Source organism: Tupaia chinensis, unplaced genomic scaffold (assembly GCF_000334495.1).
Source record: "Tupaia chinensis unplaced genomic scaffold, TupChi_1.0 Scaffold000709_2, whole genome shotgun sequence".
Taxonomy (NCBI): Eukaryota; Metazoa; Chordata; class Mammalia; order Scandentia; family Tupaiidae; genus Tupaia; species Tupaia belangeri.
This window is the reverse complement of record NW_006160233.1, coordinates 159,168-187,136: the sequence shown is the minus strand read 5'-3', so window position 1 is coordinate 187,136 and position 27,969 is coordinate 159,168. Positions and strand designations below refer to the sequence as shown.

Here is a 27,969-nt window from a genome sequence, read left to right as displayed (position 1 = left end):
AATAGGCACTGCTTAGCAAAACCTCTATGGAGGACAATTTGACAAACGGTCATGCACCACACGACAGTAGATTATAATAGGCATAGACATGCAGCGAGCTATACCATCTAGGTTTATGCAAGTATACTACATGATGTTCACAACGATGAAAGTGCCTAAAAATAGTTTTCAGAATGTATTCCTGTCCTGGGGAACCAGCAGTTAGTGTAATGGCCACGTCGCTGGACTCCCACGTAGTCGACCGCGGTTCACATCCCGGACCCGGTGGCTTAAAACTCACGCCGGGCGCGTGTGCATGTGTGCCCAAGATCCCGAGAGGAGAATGGAGGAGAAGGGATTGCGGCATGGCCATTCCCTCTGGGGGGTGATTTCTCGATTTCTGTCTCTCTGTCTCTGTTTGGCGAGCGCACGTACCCTATAGCAAAAACCTCTCCAAAAAAAAAAGAATGTATTCCTGTCCAGGGAACCAGCAGTTAGCGTAATGGCTATGTCGCTGGACTCCCACGTAGTCGACTGCGGTTCGCGCGCTGGACCCAGTGGCTTAAAACTCACGCCGGGCGCGTGTGCGTGCGTGCCCAAGATCCCGAGAGGAGAATGGAGGAGAAGGGATTGCGGCGTGACCATCCCCCCTGGGAGGTGATTTCTCGCTTTCTGTTTCTATGTCTCTCTGTCTGTCTGGCGAGCACACGCGCCCTATAGCAAAAACCTCTCCAAAAAAAAAAAAAGAATGTATTCCTGTCCTTAAGTGACATAAAACTTCATAACAAAATGTACATTTACATGTGAAATTCAGCTATTAGAAATTTCATATTTAGAGAGGATTGGTTTTATAAATTATACAGGTGTGTGTAAAATGTATATGTGATAATATTTCTGGAAGGATACACAAGTGATAAATGTTGTTTACTTCCAGGAAAGGTCCAAAACTATGCCCAGCAATTTAACCTCTAACTATATATTCTAGGAAAATAAACTGGCACATAGAAGTGTACTGTACATGTAATAGCAAAGAAACAACCAAATTCTCCATCACAGAGAAAACATTTAAACAAACAATGGTATGTTACTATGATGAAATATCATATAGAAGAACTTGTAAAGAATGACATGGAATGATTGGCAAAAATACCGTTAAACATAAAAAAAGGGACACAAAATAACATACACAAGATTAGTACCATTTCTGCTTAATACTTTTAAAAAGTGATAGCATGTGTGTTTGCTGGAGGGGAGAGGGAAGGAGGGAGAGAGAGAGAAGGCAGCCACTATAGAAGACTAATGTGTAATCCCTTCTCTTCCATGATTCCTTTTGGGTTTTTGGGCACATACATGTACCTGGCATGTTTTAAGCAGCTGGCTTCCAGGCTTGAACCCAGCAGTTAGCCATGTATGACCCAGCTGCCTTAAACACATCATTAACCAGCCCATGTTTAATATTTATTAAATGTCTAAAAACTAATTATCAAGCAAGACTGTCATCAGGAGGTATGTTAGCTTGAACTGCTTGAAAGTTTAATAGACATATACTGAAGTAGCAAAATGAAATTAGTTTGAAATGAATAGCAGTGGGAACATCCTACTCAACTGACATAATTATTCAATTGGTTGTTTTTCTTTTCAGTTAGCCTTCCTACTCATTTTTGTCTTTTTCACCCTTCTTTCTGAGCTACTGAAGTAATAGTCCTAGTACAAGCTGAGCGTTTTACCTTTAAAGTAATCATAAAGATGAAGAAACATAATATGTCCAAGATTACAAAGTTAGATAAGCTGACCTAGATCTAGAAATAATGTGTTAAGATAACAATCAAGGACTTTTACATCTAGGTCATGACTACTTTTTTGTTTTTGTTTTTAAGATGGAATTTCGGAACTGGCAGGTGGTACAGTGGTTAAAGGCGCTGGACTCCCACATAGCTGATCATGGTTTGAGTCCTGGATCTGGCAGCTTGCTGTCTCATTTTTTCTCTGACCCTTTCTGGTCAAATAAAAATAAATAAATAAAAGTAAAAAATAAATGAAGTTAAATAAAATAATTTTTTCTTTTTCTTTTTAAATGCAGTTTTGCTAAGTTGTGATCCTCTTGACATAGCCTTTCAAACTGGGAATTCTTTTGTGTTTTTTTTTTTTTTTTTAAGACAGGGCAATGTTATGCTACCCAAGCCATCCTTAAGTGTGCAATCTTTCTGCTTTGGCTCCCCTGCATCACTGAGATTACAGGTGGACATCAACATGTCCCGCTTTTTAGGGTGGGCTGGGAATTGAAGCCAGGTCTCCCATGTGGTTAGGGTTACAGCAACTTACCACATGACCCTGTGGTTGGACTTTATGACTACTTTCAGAAACAATTTTTTCAGAGAGAACAATCTAACAATACCTTTTGTAAAGTATTACAATACTGAATAATGTACAGAAAAAAACCTTCCTTTTCCTCAACTCAACTTCATCAAGTTGAACTATGAACCCACCCTATAACCTCCCAATTATCAATAAAAGCTGTTTTCTTCTTCATGATAAAAGAACTGTATGCTCATACTTTTTCATACTGTAGACTATATACACTGGATAAAAAATGCCAACCTGATAATAACTTAGCTTTATGAAAAATATATAATGAATAGCCTATCTTATCAAGTACCATACCTATCCCCCAAAATTCTTAAAAAAGATAAATGCTGGGACCAGCAGTTGGCGTAATGGCTATGTCGCTGGACTCCCATGTAGTCTACTGCGGTTCAAATTCCAGACTCGGTGGCTTAAACTCATGCCGGGTTCATGTGTATGTGTACCCAAGATCCCAAGAGAAGAATGGAAGAGAAGGGACTGCAGTGTGGCGATCCCCCCGGGGGGTGATTTCTCACTTTCTGTCTGATGAGTGCGAACACCCTATAGCAAAAAAAAAAAAAAAACCCAAAAAACTGTCAGAGACTGACAATAAAAAGCAAAAGGTTCTTCCACAAGAATATTTGCACATACACCATAAACAAAAACTCTCAGAATCAACTTTGTAAATTCTCTGTAAGATAGTTACAACAGCCAAGTGGGTGCCAGATCAAGAAAAAGGTGAGTTAAAAATGCTATTGAAGACAATCTGCCAAATCACTTGAATGGAAGCTAAAAAAAAGCCTTTAGTGACTATACAGACCTAAGAATATCGTCTTTAAAAATATACTCAAAAGAACTAAAGAACACCACTGACAAAGAACTAAAGGAAATCACAATAAAGCTTCAATAGATTATCAATAACAAGATAAAAAATTTCAAAAAAGAACCAAAAAAGAAGATTCTGGGGCTTGAAAGTACAATTAAAATAAGAAATTAACTACAGAATTTCATTCAATAGATTTCAGAAAAAAACAAAGACTAAGAACTTTATGACAGGTTAAATGAGATTATTCAGTCTGAAGAATAAAAAGAAAACTATAAAGAAAAATAAATAGAGTCCACGAGACCTGTTGGACCACAAGTAGCAAACCAACAAATGCAAAATAAGAGCCCAAAGAAATAGGAAAACAGGTAGAAAGAATATTTTTGGCAAAATGCTGGAGGAAAATTTCCTGACTTTAATGAAAGTTATGAATCTATACAAACAGGAAGCTCTAAGTAGTGTAAATAAAAAGATCCTCATCAAGACCTATTATAATCAAACAGTGAGATGTCAAAGAAATAGAATTTTAAAATATCAAGAAGTGACTTACAGGGTACACAGGATGATGATCAACAAGATTAACAGTCTATTTCTCACCAGAAACCGTGGAAGTCAGAAGGTAATGGGAATGGCATTTAAAGTGATGAAAGAAAAAACTAAAGCAAAAACCATCTTTTAAAAAAGGAAGGCAAAATTGGGCCAGAAGGTGGTTAAGATGCTAGATTCCAAATGGTCAACTCTAAGATTTGAGTCCCAGACTTGGTGGCTTGAAAAAACATATCAGGTGGGTGTGCATGTGTGCTCAAAATCCCAAGAAGAGAATGGAGGTTAAGAGATTATGACATGGCTGTCTCCCTGGGAGGAAATGATTTCTCACTTTCCCTCTCTGTTGAGCACAGATGCCCTATAGCAAAACTCTTTAAAAAAAAAAAAAAAAAGAGAGAGAGAGAGAGAGAGAGACAAAAATCAAGGTATCCCCAGAAAAATGAGTGACATTAGAAGACATACCCCCCAAAAATGTTACAGCAATTCAAGTAATAAATTATGAAACAGTACTTAAAAATTTGTTAATGGACACACACCATAAAGAGACACAATTGGTGATAAATAACAATATTAAAGAATAGTACAGAGCAGAAACTTTGTTTACTACTGCATCTGAAGTGGCATTAATTTAAACTAATGATAGAGTCAAAATGGTTATTATTTTCCCAGGTTACCAACTTACAACGAACTGGGATGATTTAAAACAACAGAAATTTGGGCCAGCAGGTTGAATGGAAGTTGGGCAGTTGGATCCCAAATGGTTGACTGTTCGATTCCTGGACTCAGCAGCTTGAAAATCATGCCTGGTGTATGCATGCCCAAAATCCTGAGAGGAGAACGGAGAAGGGACTGCAGTGTGCCATACCCTTTGGGGGAAGGGGGTTGTGATTTCTCACTTTTACTGGTAAGCACACATGCCCCAAGCAAATAACAAGCAAATAAAAAATTATTCTCTCATAGTTCTGAAGTGTTTAAGTCCAAAAATCACACCCATGTTCCTTTTGAGAACCTGGATGGAATCACTCATCTTTGCCTAGCTTTGGTGGTGGCCAGCAGTCCCTGACGCTCCTTGGCTTTCAACTACTAACTTTAGGGACCAGCAGTTAGTGTAATGGCTATGTCGCTGGACTCCCACGTAGTCAACCGTGGTTCGCGTCCCGGACCCGGTGGCTTGAAACTCACGCCAGGAGCGTGTGCGTGCGTACCCAAGATCCCGAGAGGAGAATGGAGAAGGGATTGCGGCGTGACCATCCCCCCGAGGGGTGATTTCTCGCTTTCTGTCTCCCTGTCTCTGTCTGGTGAGCGCACGCGCCCTATAGCGAAAACGTCTCAAAACAAACAAACAAACAAACAAACAAAAAACAACCTACTAACTTTAATTCTATCTGCATCATCACAGGGTATTTTTCCCTCCACGTGTATGCTTCTGGCTCTTTAAGAATTACTTATTATTATTTTTAATTTGTGCTCACCAGAGACCAACAGACAGAGAAAGGAAAAGAGAGAAAGCAAGCTGCCAGGTCTGGGACTTGAACCTCCATGTGGGAGTCCATGTCCTCAATCACCAGCCATGTGGGATTCCAGCTCCTCAACCACCACACTACCTGCTGGTCCTGCTTTTCTTCTTATAATGATATCAGTAAAAATAGATTACGGCCCACCCTAATTCAGTATAACCCTGTCTAAACTTGATCATATTCGTAAAGACCCTATTTCTAATAAGGTCACATACATAGGTAGGTACTAAAATGCTAGGACTACAACATATATTTTTTGAGGACAAAACTGAATACAAAATAGCCCATACCTTTTAGCCAACTATAAGTCATTTTCTTCCAGTGGTCAAAATACATTCACACAATCCCATCGCCACCCAGATTTAACCCTTCCATCATTACCTCTAAATTCAAAACTGTAACTAAGTATCATTAACTTTAAAAAGTCTCTAATCTCATCAGTTAAATAATTTCAATCAGTTATGAGTGACATTTACGTAGAGTTCATTCTGGAGCAAAATTTCACCTGTGGAGCTATGAAGCCAGATAACAAGTTATCTGCTTCCAAATGACAATGATGAGAAAAAGATAGATGTTTCACTACTAAAAGGAAGGAACTGGGAGTGGAAAAGAGGCAACCAGTCCCCATTAAGTCCAAAACCTACTACATACATCCCATTAGACTTGAAAGTCTAAGAATAAACCTCTGTGAATTAATGCTTTGTACTCTGGGCCCACTTGGGCAATAGCACAGCCATCTGGTCTCAAGAGGTTTTTTGTTACAATAAGGCTTCTACACTGGTGGCTCCACTACCTTTAAAGCCATTCCACTTCCATTTCATTCTACCTCTGATCCTTTTGGTCCAGTCTGCCAATCTTTATATTGGTACACAATTTTCAGAATGATTGTCAGGTTCAGGCATTTCTTGGGGTTTAAGCCAAACAAAGGGTCCTCTCACAGACTTTCCCAAATAATTCTATCTCTATCCCAGAACTGTGAGATGTGGTTGACTGGATCCACATGTTACACCTTAACCCTTTAGGAAACAGGTACCCAGTTATACCTTTGGTTCTGTTACCAGCATGTTATTTGGATAGACTGAAAATTTTTCCAAATTATTAACTGCTGGTTCCTTTCTGCTAAATACTTCACTCCTTAATATATCTTTCTCCTCTTATATTTTACAATAGTACAAGCAGTAAGGAGAAAAGAGGCTACACCTTCTACATTGTGCTTAAAAATCTTAGCTAAACATCTGAGTTCATCACTTATAAATTCTACTTTCTCTCTTGGGAGAACATAATTCAGCCAACCTCATTGCAACTTTTTAACAGGATAACCATTTCTCCATGGGCCAGTAAAATGTCCCTGATATCCTTCTAAGGCCTCCCTAGACTGCCTTTAACACTCATATTTCTGTCTACTGTCTTTTCAAAAGCTGCTGTGTATTCAATCAAGTACTCAGAATACTTCCAGCAGGTATTTATTATCCAATCTCAAATCTACATTCACATATTTAGGTATTCTGTTATATTCCTGTTCCAAACAAAATTTGTTAGTTTCCTAAGTACTGCTATTATAACCTCCACCACCAAAACCCTATTTATCTACAAAGGCCCTATTTCCAAATACTGTTATATTCATAGGTACCCAAGTTAGAACAGCAACATCTTTTGGCTAGAGTTATTCAACTCATAGGCTCTACTAATAACACATAAAATACATTTCAATTCAAAAACTGTGGTAAGGCACAAAGAAGAACTATGTAGATAAGAGAATTAATCAATCTAGAAAATAAATAATTATAAACATCCAGGGGCCCAAAATATATGAAATTAAAGATCAGAATTGAAATATATAATACTAAAATGATAGTTGGAGACTTCAATAGACAGATTAACTAGTCAGAAGTTCCATAAGGAAAAGTATAGAATTGGAGGAACATTAAGAATTAAACTTGACACATATAGAAATTTGTCACAGGAGAGAGTACTACTGCAGTGTCTCCTTATCTGTGGTTTTGCTTTCCACAGTTTAAGCAACCCACAGTCAACTACGGTCCAAAACAAAGTAAAGCACAATAACATATTTTAGAGAGAATCTAACTTATTACCATGTATTTTTACACTTGTATTATTTTATTATTATTGTTGTTAATCTCTTACTTTGCCTAATTTATAATTTAAACTTTACCGTATGTGTGTACAGAAAAAAAAAAAAACATTAAGGTATGTATCACTTAACAATGAGGGTATGTTTTGAAATGTATTGCTAGGCAATTTAATCTTTAGATAAACATCATAGAGTGCACTTATACAAACCTAGAGAGTACAGCCTACTACAATCTTATGGTAACATCTAATACATGTTTGCAATTGACCGAAACATTGTTATGTAGTATATGACTACATGAGGGAAATCGTCAAAAGTTCAGGGAAGACATGTTATGAAAAAAATGATGTATGGGATTTCAAAAAATTGTTTGGAAACAAAATAAACTTGTAATTTAATTCCATTTTCCAACTTTTTTTTTTTTTTTTGATGTACACTTGTATATACATAAGGTTCAATACTATCTGTCATTTTAGGGATAAAATTAACTGCAATGTTTCTCAAACTCTTCTAGAAAGTAGAAGTTAGAACCATTCTCAACTTATTCTATAAGGCTGGCATTATTCTGATACCAAAGACAGAAACAAAAAAAACTCTAAATGAAATCTTTTACAAAATGAATTTTTAAAAGCATATTTAGAGAATTAAACATGATCAAGTGGGACATTTCCAAGATTATGAGGGTAGCTCAATGTACAAAAATATAATATATCCACATTAATAAAGAAGAAAAAAAAAGACAAAACTAAAAATCATTTTAAATGATACAAAAAAATTGGGTTGTCAGGAAAATCATGATTTTTTTTTTCTGTTTTTTCTATGCAAAGTGCATGACTTTCCTGATAACCTAATACTTGATAAAATTAAGCAAACTTTCATGATAAAAACACATAATAAGCTAGGTGGCATGATAGTTATGGTGCTGAACTCCCAAATAGCTGACCATGGTTCGAGTCCTGGACCTGGAATTTAAAAATCACAGTATGTGTCTATGTGCCCCAAATCCTTGGAGTCTGGCCATTCCCCCATGGGCTAGGGGGTGAGAGCTCTCAATTTTCCTGTTTTTCTCAGGCGAGAGCACGCACTCTATGGCAAAATCCTTAAAAAGAAGAAAATTAAAAAACACGTAAAACAGTATGCCATCTTATGCAGGCAGCAGAGTCATACATTTTGTGCTCACTACATCTCTTGATTACATTATTTTCTCTTTATTTACTCTCCTGTTGTTTTGTTTAACACGACCCTTCTGATAGGACAAGACGTGTAGGTGGAAGATAGATGTTGATGATCCTGAGCTTATCTAGGCCTAGGCTAATGTATGTGTTTGTGTGTCTTTGTTTTTTTAGAAAAACATTTGAAAAAATAATAATTCCAGAGAAAAGGATGAATTTTGTGCATCATTAAAAACCAGGAAAAAAACTGTGAGATTTAAAAATTTTTTAAAGAAATTAAATAATTTTCACATTACAACCTTACTCCTTTTAAAATCAAGACTATATCTATGTATATATGTATGCTAATACCTTTAATTATCTTTGTAATCTGTTTTCTATAACTATGTAATATTTTTATACTTCTTTTATTTCAGCAGACATATCATGTTCAATAGAACACTGTCAGAAAGAAATAAAAAAACCTTCACAGAACTTCAGAATACTAAAAATTTAGAGCAAAACAATTGGAATAACAAAGTAGTACCATAACTTTCAAAGTATATTGCATTTAAAAGTAGTAAATGAATTAGTTCTGCCTCTCGTACATTAAAATTTTGTTTAGACATAAGTATGAAAAAAGATTCTCTTTGAAATTGCAGCTCTTAAAACTAGTGTTCACTGGGGCCTGCAGGTGGTTAAGGCACTGGACTCCCAACATGGCCAACTGCAGTTCCTGTCCCAGACCTAGTGGCTTGGTTTCTTACTCTTTTTCTGTCTCTCTCTGGTGAGCGAATGTGCTCTATAGCAAATTAAAACAATAATAAATAATTCTAAAAACGCTTATTAACTGATGATTTTTTTATAGGTAACAATTAGCTCAATATTTGGGTTCCAATAAACATGGCTAGGTTCAAAGGATAAATAAGTGGTAGCTAGATGGTAGAGAAGCAGCAGCAGAAAGGAGAGTGCACTAAATGTCCTGAGATGAAAACTAAACGTTAAGGTGACTAATATGGCTAGAGTGGAGAAAATGACAAAAACTATCGTCATTTATGATGCTGCTATGGAGGCAGGAAAATGTTTAATGAAAAAAGGTGCTTCCAAGATTTTGGATTTAATTCTAATAGTCACAGAGTTTAAACAGAAAGGTGATATGGTCAGATTTGCACTTTTATTCACTCTGGTAGCTGGGCTAGACAATGAGCTAGGTAGGGGAAGAGTACACAGATGCTAGGCGGCCAGCTAAAAGCCTACAACAAACTGGGCAACGAGTAGTAACAGCTCGAAGAGAGTAATGAAGGGTATTAACACTGGAGATGGAAAGAAGTAGAGACATCAACAGACAGGACTACAGAATAACTTAACATTTCTCTCAAATTGGGAATTGTCAGCATATAAAAAGAAATTGTTATCATGGTCTACATTTAGATGGGTCCACATAAAGTCGATCATTTTCAATATTTATAAAATCTGCTGGTTTTAGCTATCCCCAACATCTGACTTTTTTACTGTTTAGCAGCACTTCTGTATTATAAATATATTTTTAAAAATTAATCATAGAGCAGGCAGGTGGTGAGGTAGTTAAAGCACTGGATTCCCACACGGTCGACTGCAGTTTAAATCCTGGACCCAGTGGCTAGCTTTCTCACTTGCTCTTTTTCTCTCACTGGTTAAATTAAAAAATTATAATAAAATTAATAAATAATTATTTAAAAAGTTATCCATAGTACACTCCTGTTGTTTTCACATCACTCCATCTGGGGCACTAAATATCTAATGAACTGTGAGTGTAACACTGACATTGAGGACCTCTTTAGGAAAAGGAAAGAGTAGAAAAGTGCTGGAGACACAAAAATATTGAGGCATGGGGGACAGAAGATATAAAGGGAAGTCTACCTAAGGAGAATTCTAAGCAATAAGGCTGGAAAAGTACGAATCATTTCTGCCATAGAGGACTTGGGTCCAGGTCGAAGAAATCTAAAGTTAGGGGAAAAAACAGTCTCTGAAAGTTACAAAATAATTGTTGTATGAGCAGAGTATAATGGCTCTCAGCACTATGCATAAATGATAAGAAAAGGGGAGGTGGTTTGACAGAGGCAAATTAAGGGGAACAGCTAGAATGCAACTATAATAGTATAGATCTAAAGTTAATAAGGGCCTTATCTTAAAAGTGTAAAGGAAGCACATGTGCATGAGTGCCCCAAATCCCAACTGCATAACCGCATAGAGAAATGGATGAGGAGTGATTACAATGTCCCTACCCCCTTTGGGTGCAGGGTGTGTGTGTGTGTGTGTGTGTGAGAGACTTCTTCCTTTTCCTATTTATCTCTGAGAGACAAAAAAAAAGTAATTGTAAAGGTTTATAGGTTAAGTCAAGAGTTAGGGACAAATCGGGCAGATTAAGATGTAGAGATAAGGGAGAAAGAGGTTTCGTGGATAGTTTGGCTTCTGCCTCTAATCATTCCACTAAAATTGTGGTAGCTAAGGTTCCTAATATCTTCCATAGAGTTAAACCTGATGGATATTTTTCAGTCCCCATTCTCGACTGCTGACCATCTTCTAACTGTTGCTTCCATCATATAGTATGTTCTTGGTCTTTTTTCTACCTCCTTGGTTGCCTCTTCTCAGTCTTCTTTGGTAGCTTCTCCTCCTCCTCTGATTCTTGACTGTCCTTTATATTTAAATGTTACCACTAGGTCCTAAAGTCTCCTCTTATTCTATACCCATTCCCTCTGCAATCTCATCTGCCTGTCAAACAATACGCATCACAACAGTTACCTTCTTCAGTGTTTCAATATACAGATGCTTCTCACTCTACAATGGGGTTATGCTTCAACAAAGCCACTGTAAGTTAAAAGTATCAAAAAGGAATGGCTTAGGGAACCAGCAGTTAGCGTAATGGCTATGTCGCTGGATTCCCACGTAGTCGACCGCGGTTCGTGTCCCAGACCCGGTGGCTTAAAACCCACACCGGGCGCGTGTGCGTGCGTGCCCAAGATCCCGAGAGGAGAATGGAGAAGGGATTGCGGCGTGACCATCCCCCCTGGGGGGTGATTTCTCGCTTTCTGTCTCTATGTCTCTCTCTGTCTGTCTGGCGAGCGCACGCGCCCTACAGTGAAAATCTCTCCAAAAAAAAAAAAAGGAATGGCTTAATTTTTTGAGAGATTTTTGCTATAGGGTGTGTGCCCTCGCCAGAGAGAGACAGAAAGCAAGAAATCACCCCCTGGGGAGGTGGCCACACCACAGTCTCTTTTCCTCCATTCACCTCTTGGGATTTTGGGCATGTGTACACATGCAACCAGTGTGAGGTTTAAGCTGCCAGGTTCAGGACTCGAACCATGGTCGACCACACTGGAGTCCAGCAACATACTATTACGCCATATGCTAGTCCCTCAAAAAGGAACTTCTTAAAAATTCATTTCTTTCTTCCATGAGTAAGAGAAAGAGAGGCTGCACTCCCAACTTCAACCAGTCCCAGATCATGGGCAAACCCATGCCCAGCATGCTCAAGGTGTCCAGACTTCAACAGTGAATCTTGCCTTGCGGGAACGCCTTACAGAGCACTGTACTTTACTGTTACAATATCACCTGGCCTCTGAAAATGCTTTTAATACATCTAACCTACGAAACATCATAGCTTGGCTTAGCCTATCTTATAAATGTTCAAAACACATTTGCCTACACTTGAGCAAAATTATCTAATATAAAACATGTTTTATAATAAAATTTTAGAATTTTATTATTTTTTAATTTGCCATAGGGCATGCACACTCACCAGAGACAAAAAGATGGGGGTGGGGGTTGGGTATAAAGTGAGAAAGAAAGTCATGAGGTCCTAGGCTGGAAACATGGTCGGTTTGTGGAGCCCAGCACCTTAACCATCATGCCACCTGCTGGCCCCATAATGAAGTTTTTAAAAAGGAATAGTTCATATATCCACACCCATTCATCCCATGCTGCCAGTACACATCCCTCCATTTGACTAGAGTTTTACTATTTATGACAGAACAACTAGGTAGATTCTGGCATTAACAGTTTCAGCTGAGGGCAGAGATAAATACTGTCAGAGAAAAAGGGCAACTAAATTGGAGCAAAATTAACAAATATTGAGACCTCCCTCACTCACTCTTTCGCATCAGTCCTACACAGCAAAAGATGTAAGAATTTTGTTATGAAAAACCTGATCTATAGAATGACTAGAACCTTAATATCCTTTCACAGAGAAATAAAGTCTAATATACACACACAAATCTTCAACTTAACATTTTAGTACTTTACTCCAAAAATCAAAAGAATGTTAGGAAACACCAGAAACTCGAGTCTCTAATAAGAAAGACTAAACAGGACTGGTTCTGTGGCCTTGTCATTAGGGCACCTGAATCCCACGTGACGACTGCGTGGTTCAAATCCCAGTCCTGGTGGCTTCGGAAACAGTAGGCAACATAAGCATGAGTGCCCCAAATCCCGACTGAATAGAGAAATGGAGAAGAAGGGACTGCATCATGGCCCCGCCCCTTCGGGAGAAGAGGGGTACGATATCCCCCTTTTCCAATTTCTGTCTGTCTGAGAGACATTAGGGAAAAAGATCTGAAAGAAACAGGTAATTCAGGGCATAAGAATAACACAAATATATATATCTACAAATAGAGTCCAGCGCATCATTAGAGAAGAATATTTAACAAAATGCATCTAAAAAAAGCTCTTGCTAATAAAATATGATAGCAAAAATTAAAAGCTTGAAGAGTTTGAAGTAAAGCAGAAAAAAATCTCTGATTAAGTAGGAAAAAAACAGAAAAAGGTTAAGAAATCAGATAAAAGGTAAAATTAAAGGATAGGGAAGTAAAAGTGACAAGGTTATCAAAAAGAATAGGAATATAAAATTTGCTATAAATTGATCTGACACTTAAGTTGTAATGGTTAATTTTGGCTGTGGTGCCCAGTTGCTTGATCAAACACCAGTTTAGATGTTATAGTGAAAATACTTTTCAGATGTGATTAATATTTGAGTCATTAGACTTTGAGTAAAGCAGATTACCCTACATAACGTGGTTGGATCTCATCCAATCGGTCAAATGCCTTAAGAGAAGACTGAGATTTCAAGAAGGAATTTAACCTCAAAATTGTAATAGAAACCTAGAGAGTTTCCAACACTGTGGATTCTGGACTCAAGACTGAAACACTAATTTTTTTTTTTTTTTGAGAGATTTTTGCTATAGGGTGCATGTGCTCACCAGAGACAGAAAGTGAGAAATCACCCCCAAGGGGGGATGGCCACAACAGAATCCCTTCTCATTCTTTCTCCTCTCGGGATCTTGGGCACCCACGCACACACACTCAGCGTGAGTTTAAGCCACCGGGTCTGGGAGTCAAATAGCAGTCAACTACATGGGAATCCAGCAACATAGCCATTACACCATCTGCCGATCCCTGAAATATTAACTCTTAACTGAATTTCCAGCCTGTTGGTTTGCCCTATGGATTTTTAAAAGCTAATTTATTTTCACTTGATAAATTATGTATGTTTATGGAGTATGCTGGGATGTTTCGATTTTGTATATATTGTAGAACAATCAAGCTAATGAACATATACGTCACCTCACCAATGTTTTTTGTGGTGAGAATGTTAAAAATATAGTATAATTATGAAGTGCACATCATTATGAACTGTGGTCACCATGTAGTGTAATAATTCACTAAAACTTTTCTCTACCTGTCTAACTCAAACTTTGTATCCTCTGATTAGTATTTCCCCTCTTCCAATCCTTCTCCTACCCTCCCAGCCTCTGGTAACCATCACTGTACTACTTCTGAAATGGACTTACTTAGATTTCATGTTAAGTAATATACAGTATCTTTCTTTGTCTATCTTTTTTCACTTGGCATTATGTCCTCCAGTTTCATCCGCACTGATGTAAACGAGAATTCCTTCTTTTTAAAGGCTGTAGAATACCCCACTGAATATATGTTCCATTTTTAATCCATTCATCCATTGAGGAACATTAATCACCAGGGAACTGCAAATTAAAACCACAGTGGGGTACTATCTCATGTCTATTAGAATGGCTATTAAAAAGTGAATGGGGCCAGCTGGTGGATTGACAGTTAAAGTAGCTGGATCTCACATTGCTGATCACACAGTTCAAGTCCTGGACCTGGCAGTTTGAGAAACATGCTGGGGCGCATAGGCATGTGCCCAAAATCCTAAAAGGAGGGAAAAACGGAGACAGGATGGTATGACTATGCGCCACGGTAAGTGCTTTTTTTCCCTATTTATCTCTTCCTGGTGAGTGCATGCACTCTGGCAAATTGAAGAAAAAAAAATAAATGATAACAAGTGTTGGTAAGAATGTAGACAAAAATTAACTAAGTACCCTGGTGGTAGAAATACAAATTAGTACAGTCGTTTTAGAAAACATTAGAGGTTCCTCAAAAAATTTTAGATTAATCCTACTTCTGGGTGTATATATATTCAGTGAAACTGAACCTGGTATGCTGAAGAGATATCTGCACGGCAGCTTATACCAGCATTTTCACAACAGCCAAAACAAATTTGTTTTAAGAAATTTTGGGGTCTTGGTGCTTGTACTTGCCAGAGAGATAGACAAAAAGTGAGAAATCACTCCCCAGGGCGAGTGATCGAGCTGCAACCCCTTCTCCCCCATTCTTCTCTCAGGATTTTTGGCACACATGCACACACAGCTTGTATGAGTTTCAAGCTGCTGGGCCTAGGACTCAAACCATGGTTGGCTATATGGGAGTCAGACACCTTAACCACTATACCACCTGCTGGCCTTAAAACAATCAAATTTTGAAAGCAACCTAACTACTCCATGAATTTTGATTTGACAACCTTGAAACACAGCAAGGCCACCTGGGCTATAATGCCACTTACTAAGTACCAATTAGCCAACAGCAGATACCAACAATGAGACCCCAATATGACACCGTTCCCCAGTGTGATCAGCAAGTTACTTAATGGTGGGTTTACTACATTTGGACCACTTCCATTAAAGGGGTTGTAGTGTATGTTCTTATGGGAATTGACTCCGGATACAAATTTGTTTTCCCTTCATGAAATTTCACATAGACAATATAAAATATTGTATGTCCAAATCCCTTTCACTAAACTGTACATTTAAAATGGGTCAATTTAATATAAATTATTGCACTGTTGCATTCCGGCACTTAACTAATTAATGCATCCTTTTTTGTACGGTATCACCTCATATCTATCAAAAAATACAAACCTCATGGCACCAGCACACAACATAAGACAACTCTCTTTAAGCTCCTCACTTATCAACCAATTTGGTTAATCATGTAGTCACAGGAATGTAACTTGGTCCCTTAGTGTGGGGTGTCAGAACAATGAAAGAACTGCATGGATTTTAAAATATTTTTGCACCAAAATAAATGGATAATTTAATTCCATTTTTCCTTAAACTTTTGGAAACCCCTTTGTATGTGTCCAGAGTTTCTTTTTAAAAATCACCTGTAATGGGAACCAGCAGTTAGCGTAATGGCTATGTCGCTGGACTCCCACGTAGTCAACCGCAGTTCACGTCCTGGACCTGGTGGCTTAAAGCTCATGCCGGGTGCGTGTGCGTGCGTGCCCAAGATCCCGAGAGGAGAATGGAGGAGAAGGGATTGTGGCGTGGCCATCCCCTCTGGGGGGTGATTTCTCGCTTTCTGTCTCTATGTCGCTCTGTCTGGCGAGCGCACGCACACTATAGTGAAAATCTCTCCCCTTCCCCCCCAAAAAAATCACCTATAACCTCACAACCATAGTCAAATGTGTTTTAACTGGGTATTAATGGCTGGACAAATTATACAATATGTATGTGGGCCAGCCATGACTGAATTTCTGCCAAGTATCTATAACTTCTGACCTTTTTGTTTTTTTTTTTTTTGCTATAGAGGACATGCACTCACCGGAAAGACAGAGACAGAAAGCAAGAAAGCACCCTCATGGGCGGAACTGTGGCTGACTACATGGGAGTCTGGCAACATAACCATTATGCTGGTCCCCTGATTCTTTCTTAAAGGATCAATACCATTCTTAAAAATATAGGGGGAATCTTGACATTGCTAACGTTTTTTAAGATGTGTTGGGCCTGGGGCCAACAGGTGGCATGGCAGTTAAGGTGCTAGACACTACCACATGGGTGACCACGGTTCAAGTCCCCGATCTGGTGCCTTGCTTTCTCACTTTCTCTCTCTTACTGGACAAATTAAAATAAATTAAAGAATAAATAAAATTAAATAAGTAATTTTAAAAAAAGATGTATTGGGTAGTTGGTAAAGACGTATTTTTGCGTAGAAAAATACGTCATGACTTTTCCAAAGACCCAATAGTTTGCAAACATCCTAGGAAGTCCCCAAGGCCCTTTCAAAAAGTTTTAAAATTCAAAACTCTCCACAAAACAAACTGTTGGAATTTTTATTTGGATTTTGGTGCATCTGTAGAGCAAAGTGAGGAAAAATGGGGTCTTAATGATACGGAGATTTCAAACCAAGGAATAAGATACGCTACTCTATTTACTTAGGGCTTTAATTTTACTCAGCAAAGTTTTGTAGTTTTCACATATCTTTTATCCTTACTCCATACATTTTAATGTTACTGTAAATGGTTTTTTTAAATTTCTAATTTCAATTCCCATTTTTTTGTTGCTCTAATATAAAGAAATACAATTAATTTTTAATGTTGATCTTGTATTCTAAGGGGTTAAGTTCAAGATGCCTTGTGAGTACTGACTTTAGCCTTTTGGAACCCTGCCTTCAGACTACCAGCATAAATAAATAATAAGTGATTTTTTTTTTTTTAAAAGGGGGTCATACTTATATTCAAATAATTTAAGTAACTAATTTACTTAAGTAAATTCCTATTTTGGTATTTATAGCACATATTATTCAAAGTCATTTTTTGTGAAGTTCTGAAGTAGATTGATAACCTTACCTAATACTGACGATTCAGCACCGTCCACAATTATGTGCCTCTGTAGTCTGTACCTATTATTATTCCACGAAACACTTGAAACGTACTTTAGTAAACCTTAAGGTACTACAGTCTACTCTAAAAAAAAAAAAAGTTTTGTCTTGATGGGCAGTTTTAGCTACTTGGCTATTTATCACTGATGAGCCAACATATGGGAGAGGAAAACATTGACTTTCATAATGTCTAGTTAGAGATTAAGAGTGAAAAATTAAGAATGAAAACAAAAGCCCAATTAAAGGCATCCCTTTCCCTTGATATTTCTAACATACTTAGAAGATGAAGATAATCTTGCAATGGCAAATGAGTTTAAAAGTTGTAAATGTTTTCTTTCTCTGTAGAATGTTCCTAATCCAGCTGTCTATCTGCATATTTGGATCTGAGCCCAAATGTCAGTCCTCAAAGAGGTCTTTCCCTCTTTTTTTTTGAGAGAAGTTTTTGCTATAGGGTGTGTGCGCTCGCCAGACAGAGAGAGACATAGAGACAGAAAGTGAGAAATCACCCCCCGGGGGGGGATGGTCACGCCGCAATCCCTTCTCCTCCATTCTCCTCTCGGGATCTTGGGCACGCACGCACACGCGCCCGGCGTGAGTTTTAAGCCACCGGGTCTGGGATGCGAAACACGGTCAACTACGTGGGAGTCCAGCGACATAGCCATTATGCTAACTGCTGGTTCCCCGAGGTCTTTCCCTCTTGCCACCCTAACTAAACTTAGTTTCCCCAACTTCAAACTTTAATAAACATTCTTTTAAAAAACTGCCAGAAGGTGCATATACTCAGCAGAGAAAAAGAGAAAGCACCTCCCAATGGGGTGTGGTCGTACTGCAATCATTTTTCCGACATTTTCTCCTTTCCTTCAGGATTTTGGGCAAACAAGAATACATGCCCAGCCTGGTTTTCAAGTTGCCAGGCACAAAATTTTAATCACGGTCAGCCAAGTGGAATCCAGGTCCCAATGTACACACTTAACTACTGTACTGGACTGGCCCAATATATTACAGTTTTATTTCACTTATTTGACTAACTGTACAATCAGTACCTAGAATGGTGCCAGACACAGGGTACATGCTCAACAATTACTTGGAGAATGAATAAACACTATTTTATCAAACTAGTTTTCTATATATTTTATATATATCTATTAGGGTTACATACATTTTTAACAGGAATAGGAACCAACATTCATTTTTCAGTGTGAAAACTAAACATGACATTTTATGACCTGATAATTGAAAAAAAAAAATGCAAAGTTGCTTTTGTATGTGTGCAATAATGTTAAAACATGTCAATAACTCTTAACTTCAACTCAAGGAAAAGGTACAACTTCTAGGGATTTGGAGTAAATAAAGTAAAAAACCATGCTGAAAATATCTTTCCAATATTAATGAGACAGAGAGCTAGTCACATGTCTAGAAAATAACAAAACCTATTCAAAGTTTTGAAAAAGCCTCAACTTTTGAAATAAGTTAAATCAGTTAAAATTCAGCTAACTGAATATAAAAACTACTCTAGAGTTAACAGAATAACTTTGAGATGTTAAATGACAAAGGAAAGACTTAAAAAACTGAAGCAAATTCTTACAAATATTAAACAGTACATCCCTTGATATTAGAGTAAAAAAGTGACTTCTAGAGCTTCCACTTTTTATTTACTGTTCTCATTATTATTATGTACATTAGATAACAGTTCTTATGTACCTATATACTGCTCAAAGTTAAACTGTAGTAAGTAAACTAATGAAAAAATAGACATGGGAGTTTGAGAACACTTAATTGCAGAACATTTAATTAGAAAAGTGGAACTAATTCTGGGACAGAATTATACAGAATGCAGCTTTAATGTCTCCACAGCTGCTCTACTACCCAACATTCCAGAATCTGGCTTAAGATATCTATACAAAGATTGTTTAATTTATAACCGAAAAGAGCTCAAATTTTCACCATATTCTCCACGTTATCTTTAAGGCAACCAGAATGATTTCCTTACGTATATTCTTTAAACATATATAGTTAATCTTAGCTTGACAAAAGGCTTTTAAAAATTTATTTTACTCACAATAACATATACACACGCATGAGAGAAAGACAGACAGAGGAAGGGAGGGAGGGGAGAGAAAAGAAATAAAGCATTTCAAAAGGGTCTCATCATACCACAACCTCCTACTCCTTGCTGTTCAGCTCATCTGGATCTTGGGCACTAGAGCCCATCCAGGTATTCAAACCCACAGTCAGTCATGTGGCTCCCCGCACTGCAGTTCAATTTGCTATCACCTATGCCCCTAGGCTGGGCCTGTTTGTTTGTTTTAATCAGAACTTCTCTAGTACCTGATTTCCACCTATGTTTATGCTTTCTATACATAACAACTTCAAAATGACATTAGTGTAAGAAACGTAAGACTTCCCATTTTTAGGAGACATAACCTATTTTCCAAGTAAAAAGAGCAACAAAATTTTGGTGGACAAAACAATCACGCAAAGCTTTCAAAGCTTTCTACACAATAAACTTGCCTGATATAAAATACTTCTGCCTGATATACTATGAAATGTTAGCTTCAAATTCCAAAATACTGAGAAATAAGAACCTAATCAATAATACCTAATTATTTACCAAGCAGCCATTAATTCAAGTTACTAGTTCCTAATCACACTAACGGTTTTTCTAAATTGTATAAATTCGAGGTTTTAAACTTGCCTTAAAATTCTCAAAACATTCTTTATAAACAACAACAAAAAATCTTTTTTTGGGGGGTGGGGTGGGTGGGAGAGTTTTGCTATAGGGCATGTGTGCGCTCGCCAGAAAGACAGAGACAGAGACAGAAAGCAAGAAATCACCCCCCAGGGGGGGTGGCCACACCACAATCCCTTTTCCTCCATTCTCCTCTCGGGATCTTGGGCATGTACACACATGTGCCTGGCGTAAATTTAAGCCACCGAGTCCAGGACTCGAACCACGGTTTGATTACATGGGAGTCCAGCAACATAGCCATTACGCTAACTACTGGTCCCAACAACAACAAAAAAATCTTGAGAGTCCATTTTGTAGGACCAGCAGATGATGAAGCAGTTACATTGTTGTACTCCCATATGGCCAACTGTGGTACGAGTCCCATACCCGTGGCTTGAAAATCATGCTGGGCACGAGTGTGCATGCCCAAGATCCCAGGAGAACAGAGAAGGAACTATGGCACGGCCACCCCCATCTATCCCGGTGACTCACTGTGTCTATCTTTCTCTCCTTGGAGTGCACATGCCCTAAGGGAAAAATCTCTCAAAAAAAGAAAAATTTTTTTTACATCTATATGTGTATATACACACACTGTTTTAAAGAAAAAAATAGCAGGCTATAAGTGGACCTTAAAAATAAACTGATCATCTCTAAGCTATTAAGTAGGTTCCAGGAGTTGAAAACTAAATGTGTTGGCAAAAGCATACACAATTAATGAATTATGCTCAAAAGTATATTAGTTCCAGTTTTAAGAAGGATATTGTATGTTTGAATTTAGCACTGAAGACACAGCCAACAACTAGTAAAACAAATAATGTAAAGAATGAGCAAGATATCTAACAAGATACAGCATTTGCAGCACCAATCTGCAAAGTCAGAATAAAGTCTTCTTAAAAAAAGTAAGAAAAGTGAAATGGCAGACAGCAGAAAGCTTAGTGGTTACATCTCTGGACTCACACATGGTCATGGATCAAGTCCACGACTCGGTGACTTGAAAATCAAGCTGGATGCATGTCGCCCCAAGATCCCAGGGGGGAGAACGGAGAAGGGATTGTGGCATAGCTAGCCCCATTGGAGGGGTGATTTCTCACTTTCCCTCTCACTGTCTTTGTCTCTATCCTGTGAGTACCCACACCCTAAGATGAAAACCTCTTAAGAAAAAAAAAGAAAAAGTGAAAAGAGAGGCCAGTAGGGTATTGTGGTTAAGGTGCTGGACTCCCGCATGACTGACCATGGTTTGAGTCCTTTATCTGTTGGTTTGAAACTCATGCCTGTTGTGCATGTATAACCCAAACCCCATGAAGAGAATGGAGGAGAAAGGACTGTTACATGGCCATCCCCTCAGGGGGTGATTTTCTTTTCCTGTCTGTCTCTCAGGAGAGCTCATGTGCTCTATGGCAAAAACCTGGAAAAAAAAAAAAAAAGTGAACATTACCTTCCCTTCATAATCCGTACATGCAGAGATCATTCATTACATATATTTGATTTACTCAAACTCTGAAGAGTAATGGCCTAATGAGGGCCAGCAGATGGTATGGAAGTTAAGCTCACTGAATCCCACTTGGATAACTGCACAGCTAAGTTTGAGTCTCAGACCCAGTGGTTTGAAAAACACAATGGGTGTCCCTATGTGCATGCCCAAGAACAGAATGGAGGAGAAGGGATTTGGATGGGGGCCACTGCCTCATGTGTGATTTCTCATTTACTTTCTCTCCCCCTGTCTCTCTGGTGAGTGTGCATGCCCTATGGCAAAAACTTAAAGAGGAAAAGAAAAGGAAAAAAAAAAAAAAAGAAATGACCTAAAAACCCCATTTTTCATCACTAGGCTGAAATCTTACTTTTCTTGGCTTTATTCAAACCACCATTACAATTCGAATCTCCACTAGTATTAAGATTTTGAGTACACTTTACTCTGTATAATATATTCTGTATATTACTTTCCTCTTCATTACTTTATTTAAAAATCCAAAGAGCTGAAAAATCATAATAGAATGTCATTAATAATCTGATTCCCCATTATCAGATTTCTAAATAATGCCAAGATAGCCTACTGTCTAAACTTGCTGTCATTCAAATATGGTCTAACAATTTTAAGTTTTTACTGGGTAAAGTCACTTTCAAATGGGAATTAATACTGGGTCACTGGAAAAACATGGCATATTTTCTGCTTTTCTACGCAAAATTGCATCATGACTTTTCCAACAATGCAATATGAAATATCAGACTAAAGGTTATTCTATTTCATCAGATTATGAAATAGTATAATATACACGAAAGGAAAGAATGTCCAAATCTTACCTTTATCAGTTGTTACTTTTTCTGTACATCTGAAAGAAATATGAATCAAATATTTTAAAAGCAGTCTGTTAATACATAAATTATTATAACATAAATTATCTTTTAGGTTCATCTCCGAAGTAACATGGAAATCATCTAGAAAAAGTGTCTAAAAGTACTTTTGGAACAGCCTGTGTCACGGTGGTTAGGGCTACTACTGGGTGGTTGGGAAAGTCATGACGCATTTTCACACAGAAAAATCCGTCTTAACTTTTCCGACAACAATACATCCAACATGGGTGGATGCATGATGGGAGTCCCAGACCCAGAGGCTTAGGAAACAACACTAGGTGTGTGTACTCGCATGCCAAAAATACCCAAATGAGGGAGAGAAAGAAAACAAAGGACTGTGGCATGACCATCCCATGCTTTTCTCATCTTCCCTGTCTCTCCTGACGAGCCCACACGACTTTATGGCAGGAAAAAAAAACAAAAAATTTTTGAAATTGATGGAAATTTCTGTATCTTCAAAGTCAATATACATTGCATATAACTACTGAGCACCTTACATGACTGTTAATTGAACTAAATTAATTTTAATTAATGTAAATTCAAATATACACATGTGGCTATCATAAGGTGGAACTAGAATATCGTTCCAAACAGTTGTTGGTTTTATTGTTTTGTTTTGTTTTTAGGTTTTGCTATAGGGTCCGTGAGCTCATAGGGTGTTTGGGGGGGAGGGGGGATTATCTGGGGATGGGCAATGGGGTGAAGGGGAAAGAGGGAATGGTCAACCCACACCCTCTTCTCTGTTCTCCTGTTAGGATTTTGAGCAAAGGTGCACATGCACCCAGCAGGTCTGGGACTAGAACCACAGTCAGCCATATGGGTCAAGTATGTTAAACACCATGCCACCTACTGACTCCAAAACAGTTGTTTTAAAGGTAAAAAGATACTAATACAAACAAAAATATTGCCAATTGTGCTATATTAAGTGTTTTTACAGAAAATGTCCTTATTTTACACAAATGCAGTAACTATAGAGGTAAAATGGCAAAATTATTTTTACCAGACTGTAAGATTTCTAAAAAGAATGAAAAGTGGGCCAGCCCATAGAGTGGTGGTTAAGGCAGCTGGATTATGCATGGTTGAGTGTATAGTTCGAGTCCCAGAACCAGTGGCTTGGGAAAATGATGGGTGCTTGTATATGTATGCGTGTGATTGTCCAAAATCCTGAAAGAAAGAAGGGACTGCAGTGTGACTATCCCCCATGTGGTAGTGGTTTCTCTCCCCCTCTGTGTGTGTGCACATAACCTGAGGCAAAATTAAAAAAAAAAAGGATAAAAAGTCATGTGAAAATTTTAAAAAGTCAAAAAATGCTAGATAGACACACTCACAGATCTAGGTGATAAATAACTGGGTTTTCATCACACAATATCATATACTTTGTGTGTATATGACCATTCTCATAATAAAACTTTCATGAATCTTAGAGACCTCAAATTTGATTGTTAAATTCAAATCTCAATCTATTTCTAAGACCTATGCATTGTAGGCGGAACTTACAAATAAATATAACTTGCACTTAACAAATTAGATAGCAACAACAAAGAGCTTAACGAAGTACTATGGTCTACAGACATAAATTTCCATAGTTTTAATTTGAAAAAATGTCTATTCATAAATGATAAGTACAGGATAACAAATATCCCTCTATCTATTACCCTAATTCAAACAAACTAGATCACTGTCATAAAAATGCTCTGGCCTATAGTATCTCTGAGGATTAGGAAGTTTATTTATTTATTTATTTATTTAGTTGGTTCATTTTGGTTTTTGTAAATAAACCTAAAATGACTGAAGACCATTTTAGGTAACAAAATACAATTTCATTGTTTCTGTATTAGTAGAAAACATGGATATTTTAACTTTCGTATCGGAAAAAAATTGTTTCAAAAAACTACATCAGTATTACCACATTTCTTACAAAATATATTTAGTTTAAAAATAAAGAAGAAAGTATATAAATATCTACATTTGAAAAGTGAGGATTTTGGGACCAGCAGTTGGCGTAATGGCTGTGTTGCTGGATTCCCATGTAGTGACCGTGGTTCGCGACCCGGACCCAGTGGCTTAAAACTCACGCCGGGCGCGTGTGCGTGCGTGCCCAAGATCCTGAGAGCAGAATGGAGGAGAAGGGATTGCAGCGTGGCCATCCCCCCTGGGGGGTGATTTCTTGCTTTCTATCTCTCTGTCTCTCTCTGTCTCTCTGGCAAGCACACTCGCCCTATAGCAAAAACCTCTCCAAAAAAAAAAAGTGAGGATTTTAACGGTTACTTATTGGCTAAAACACAGTAAATGATTAGCTTAATTCTTACCATGGATACATACTTCTCTTCAAATTTGTTTTTCTTTCCTTACTACTAGCTTTAGATTTTTAGAATGATTCTAGCATTTAACTTCATGCCTTTCTCTTGAGCACATTCACTGAAAACTTTATTCCCTTCACTCTAGAGTATTTCTCACTTTTCCCATTAATACTGCAGTTGGCCATGTGGAACCCTTCAGCCTTAACCTCCATGCAGGTATGCTGGCCCAACCCAATGCTTTTTTCTCTTTATTTTGTCTTCTAATAGAAAAATAGGTTTCAGTCAATCCCAACTTAGTTGTTTACTGAAGCTATTGTACATTTTGCTATCTCTTTAATCAAAGCAAACAAAATGTAAGTTAAATAGCTGATTGCTAGGATTTCAGAGGTTTGAAAGGGTAGAGTACAGAAAAAGGACCTAAACGATACAAGTAATTAATGTAGATTAAATTTCTTACTTCCTTTTTTATAACTGTCATAAAGCTACTTGGAAAACAGTCAAGGTCAGAAGACACTAGACCAGGGTTCAGGAAACTGATACTCAAAACCTCCTGAAATGCCATAAGGATTAAATTAAGTGGAAAAATTGGTTTTAAAATTCATTTTGTCACTGCAAATATAAAATCATGCACCATGTGCAACAATTCACTAATCAATGCATTTTTACACTGCAAAGTCCTTGAAGAATTGTATCTCATTTATTTTTTCTACTGCCTAGCTCAGCACAGCACAGGCCCAGTTACCACTCAAACAAGGTTTGCCAAGCTCAAATACTTTAGAACATCTTTGATTTGCAGGCTATACCATAAACTAAAAACGTGTTTTAAAAAAAGGGATTTTTAACTAATCAAATTGTATAATTTAAAAAAACTCTGAGGCTGAAAAAAGGTAAAAATACCATTACTGCTATTATCTGAACCTGTGATCTGCCATGTAGCTTGGTTTACAGCACTGCAGTATGGTACACTAGCACCTGTGTCCCCTCAGCTGGGCCTCATTACTGACTTTTACACTAGTGGGTAAGAGAGGCGAGTCATTAAGAATTAAGACTATTCCTTCCTCCCACAAGGAATAGTGCAGGGAAAAAACCTGATGAGGATTTAATAAAAAGCACTGTCATCCAAGCTCAACTATTTTAACGTTTGTATTGTGCACATAAAAAGACAGTACGTTTTTGCCAAGAGTTAGGAAAAAATCATGGCAGGAATTAAAACACATATTTAGTTATCAAGTGATACACAGGTATATTAAGTATCTCCAGTGATACTTTAAGTTTAAAAAAATTGTTTTAAGCATAACTTCCCTATGTGTGAATAATTAAAAAATTTTTTTCAAAGTTTACATAAAAACCACCATCACAATCCGCTTATTAACTACAGCATGCCACCATTACTCAAAATGGTAACTTTTACTTCTCGTATTTTATTTATGTACAAAGCATTGTGTCAAGTGCTTCATATGCTGTATTTAATTCTTATAACCTCACCTTTTAGGGATTATACCCCATAGGTAAGAAAACAAAGGCACAGGTAGGTTAGGGAATTTGCCCAAGAAACTTGAATTTAAACAAGATTAATGATATCTTTCAATTTTATGAATATATAAACAAATATAAAGTTTAAAATTTCTGTGAAACAAAATACATCTGCAGCAATTAGAATTCTAACTGCAGCTGAACAATTTAAGTACAGGTTTTTGTTGTTCACAGAACTGTATTAAGTTTTTGAATTATGTTAACTTAAATGACACCCCAAAATTTGTAAGCACATCTGTTACAATGACAACTTTGAATTTCATTCCTCTTTCTGAGAGTTTTCTACAACAATCACGAAAAGTCACTCAGAATTCTGACAAGTCTATTTCAAGTTTTAAACCAACTAAGACTTTTATAAGCCAAACCTTACCACTATCTCTACCGGGGCACTTAAAAACTGACTTTCTCTTATTCCCTCCATTTTCCCAGATTTTACTCATTTTTTCTCTTGGAAGTCAAAGGACCCAAATGGTGTTTTCAGTAATGAATTCAATAGTTACATAATTAAATTCTACAAATTACGAACTTGTATGCTTGAAAATTCTTAACCTGAAAGCATTATTTTAATAAGCAGTTTTAAGATATTTATGGTTCTGGCCATCTGTCCTTGGTGGTAATGAAGAAATTCCTTTCAGATCAATCTAAACTTAAGGATTAAGGTCCTACATTCAAATATATGCAAAAAACAACAACAAAAAAGTGTACTACTTGTAGAAATAAAAACTAAACAGTAACTAAATTTTCTTAAAGACGACACTTAAAATCTGCAGAACCACGTTTTTATCTTGACCACGAGTAATCGGATTTCCCGAAAGTATGAAAAATGATGTGAAAATTTAAGAGTGAAAAATGCTACATAAACATACAGGTTCAACTGGCTCTTGGTAAATGGCAAAAGGAGGGGACACATCTCTGAAAGCTAGGATCCTGCTGTTGATTTCCTAATGGGGATGTGATGTAATACTGGAGAGCCGCCCAAGGGAAAGGCATAGGGTGACAAAGGGGAGCAGATGCCAAAGTGAGGGACGAACTTGCAGGCGGCAGGGAAGAGGTGTACAGGACAAAGATGATTTCTGGGAGAAGGGCAGTGGGACGACAGATGCCAGGGCAAGTGAAAACGCAGAAGGGCGAGATCGCAGGACTAAGTGGGAAACGGTGTGTCATCTGGTGTGCGGAGCCGGCAGGGGGCAGAGCAGGCAGGATGTCACGTGGAGTGGGCGCTACGGGAGCCGAGAGGGTTGCGTGAGAACAGAGGGGGGTCTTTCCCACCGCCTGAAAGATGCGTTACTCACAGGAGTCGCGGACTCTTCTTGCCCTGAACTGGAGAAGGGGGCTTCGCGGCCTGGGACTGCTGCCCTGGGACGTCGGGAGGCCTGGCGCTGGGGCTGCTCCTCCGCCGGCGGGGATACTCGGCCTTCCTCCGACGGGACACCGCGGCAGCAGCGGCGGCCGCTGAGAATGATAAGAGAGACAGAAAGAGGGAACGTGTGAAAGTACTCCCAGGGGGGTTGGCCGCCGCCGCCTCTCCCCCTTCCTGGTCCTGCTGCTCCGAGGGTCTCGGCTCTTCCGTCTCCCCCGGCATTAGGGCTCGTCCGTCCCCCACCCCCTTGTCCCAGG

General features: G+C 38.0%; 1 protein-coding gene across 2 annotated transcripts in view; it reads right to left on the bottom strand.

Annotated features, from left to right (window-relative positions):
• ZFP91 (ZFP91 zinc finger protein, atypical E3 ubiquitin ligase) overlaps window positions 1–27,963 on the bottom strand; it is a 43,366-nt gene extending 15,403 nt beyond the window's left edge. The window contains exons 1-2 of one of the 2 annotated variants that reach the window (XM_006160880.3): window positions 27,645–27,963; window positions 22,469–22,497 (exon numbers count right to left, since the gene is read on the bottom strand). In XM_006160880.3, the coding sequence (XP_006160942.3) occupies window positions 22,469–22,497; window positions 27,645–27,934 (319 nt within the window). In that variant the 5' untranslated portion in view covers window positions 27,935–27,963. Of the gene's footprint in view, window positions 1–21,499; window positions 21,573–22,468; window positions 22,498–27,644 lie in introns of those variants that run through there. The other variant, XM_027776741.1, reaches the window with a different exon arrangement.
• Window positions 27,964–27,969: the final 6 nt, after the last annotated feature.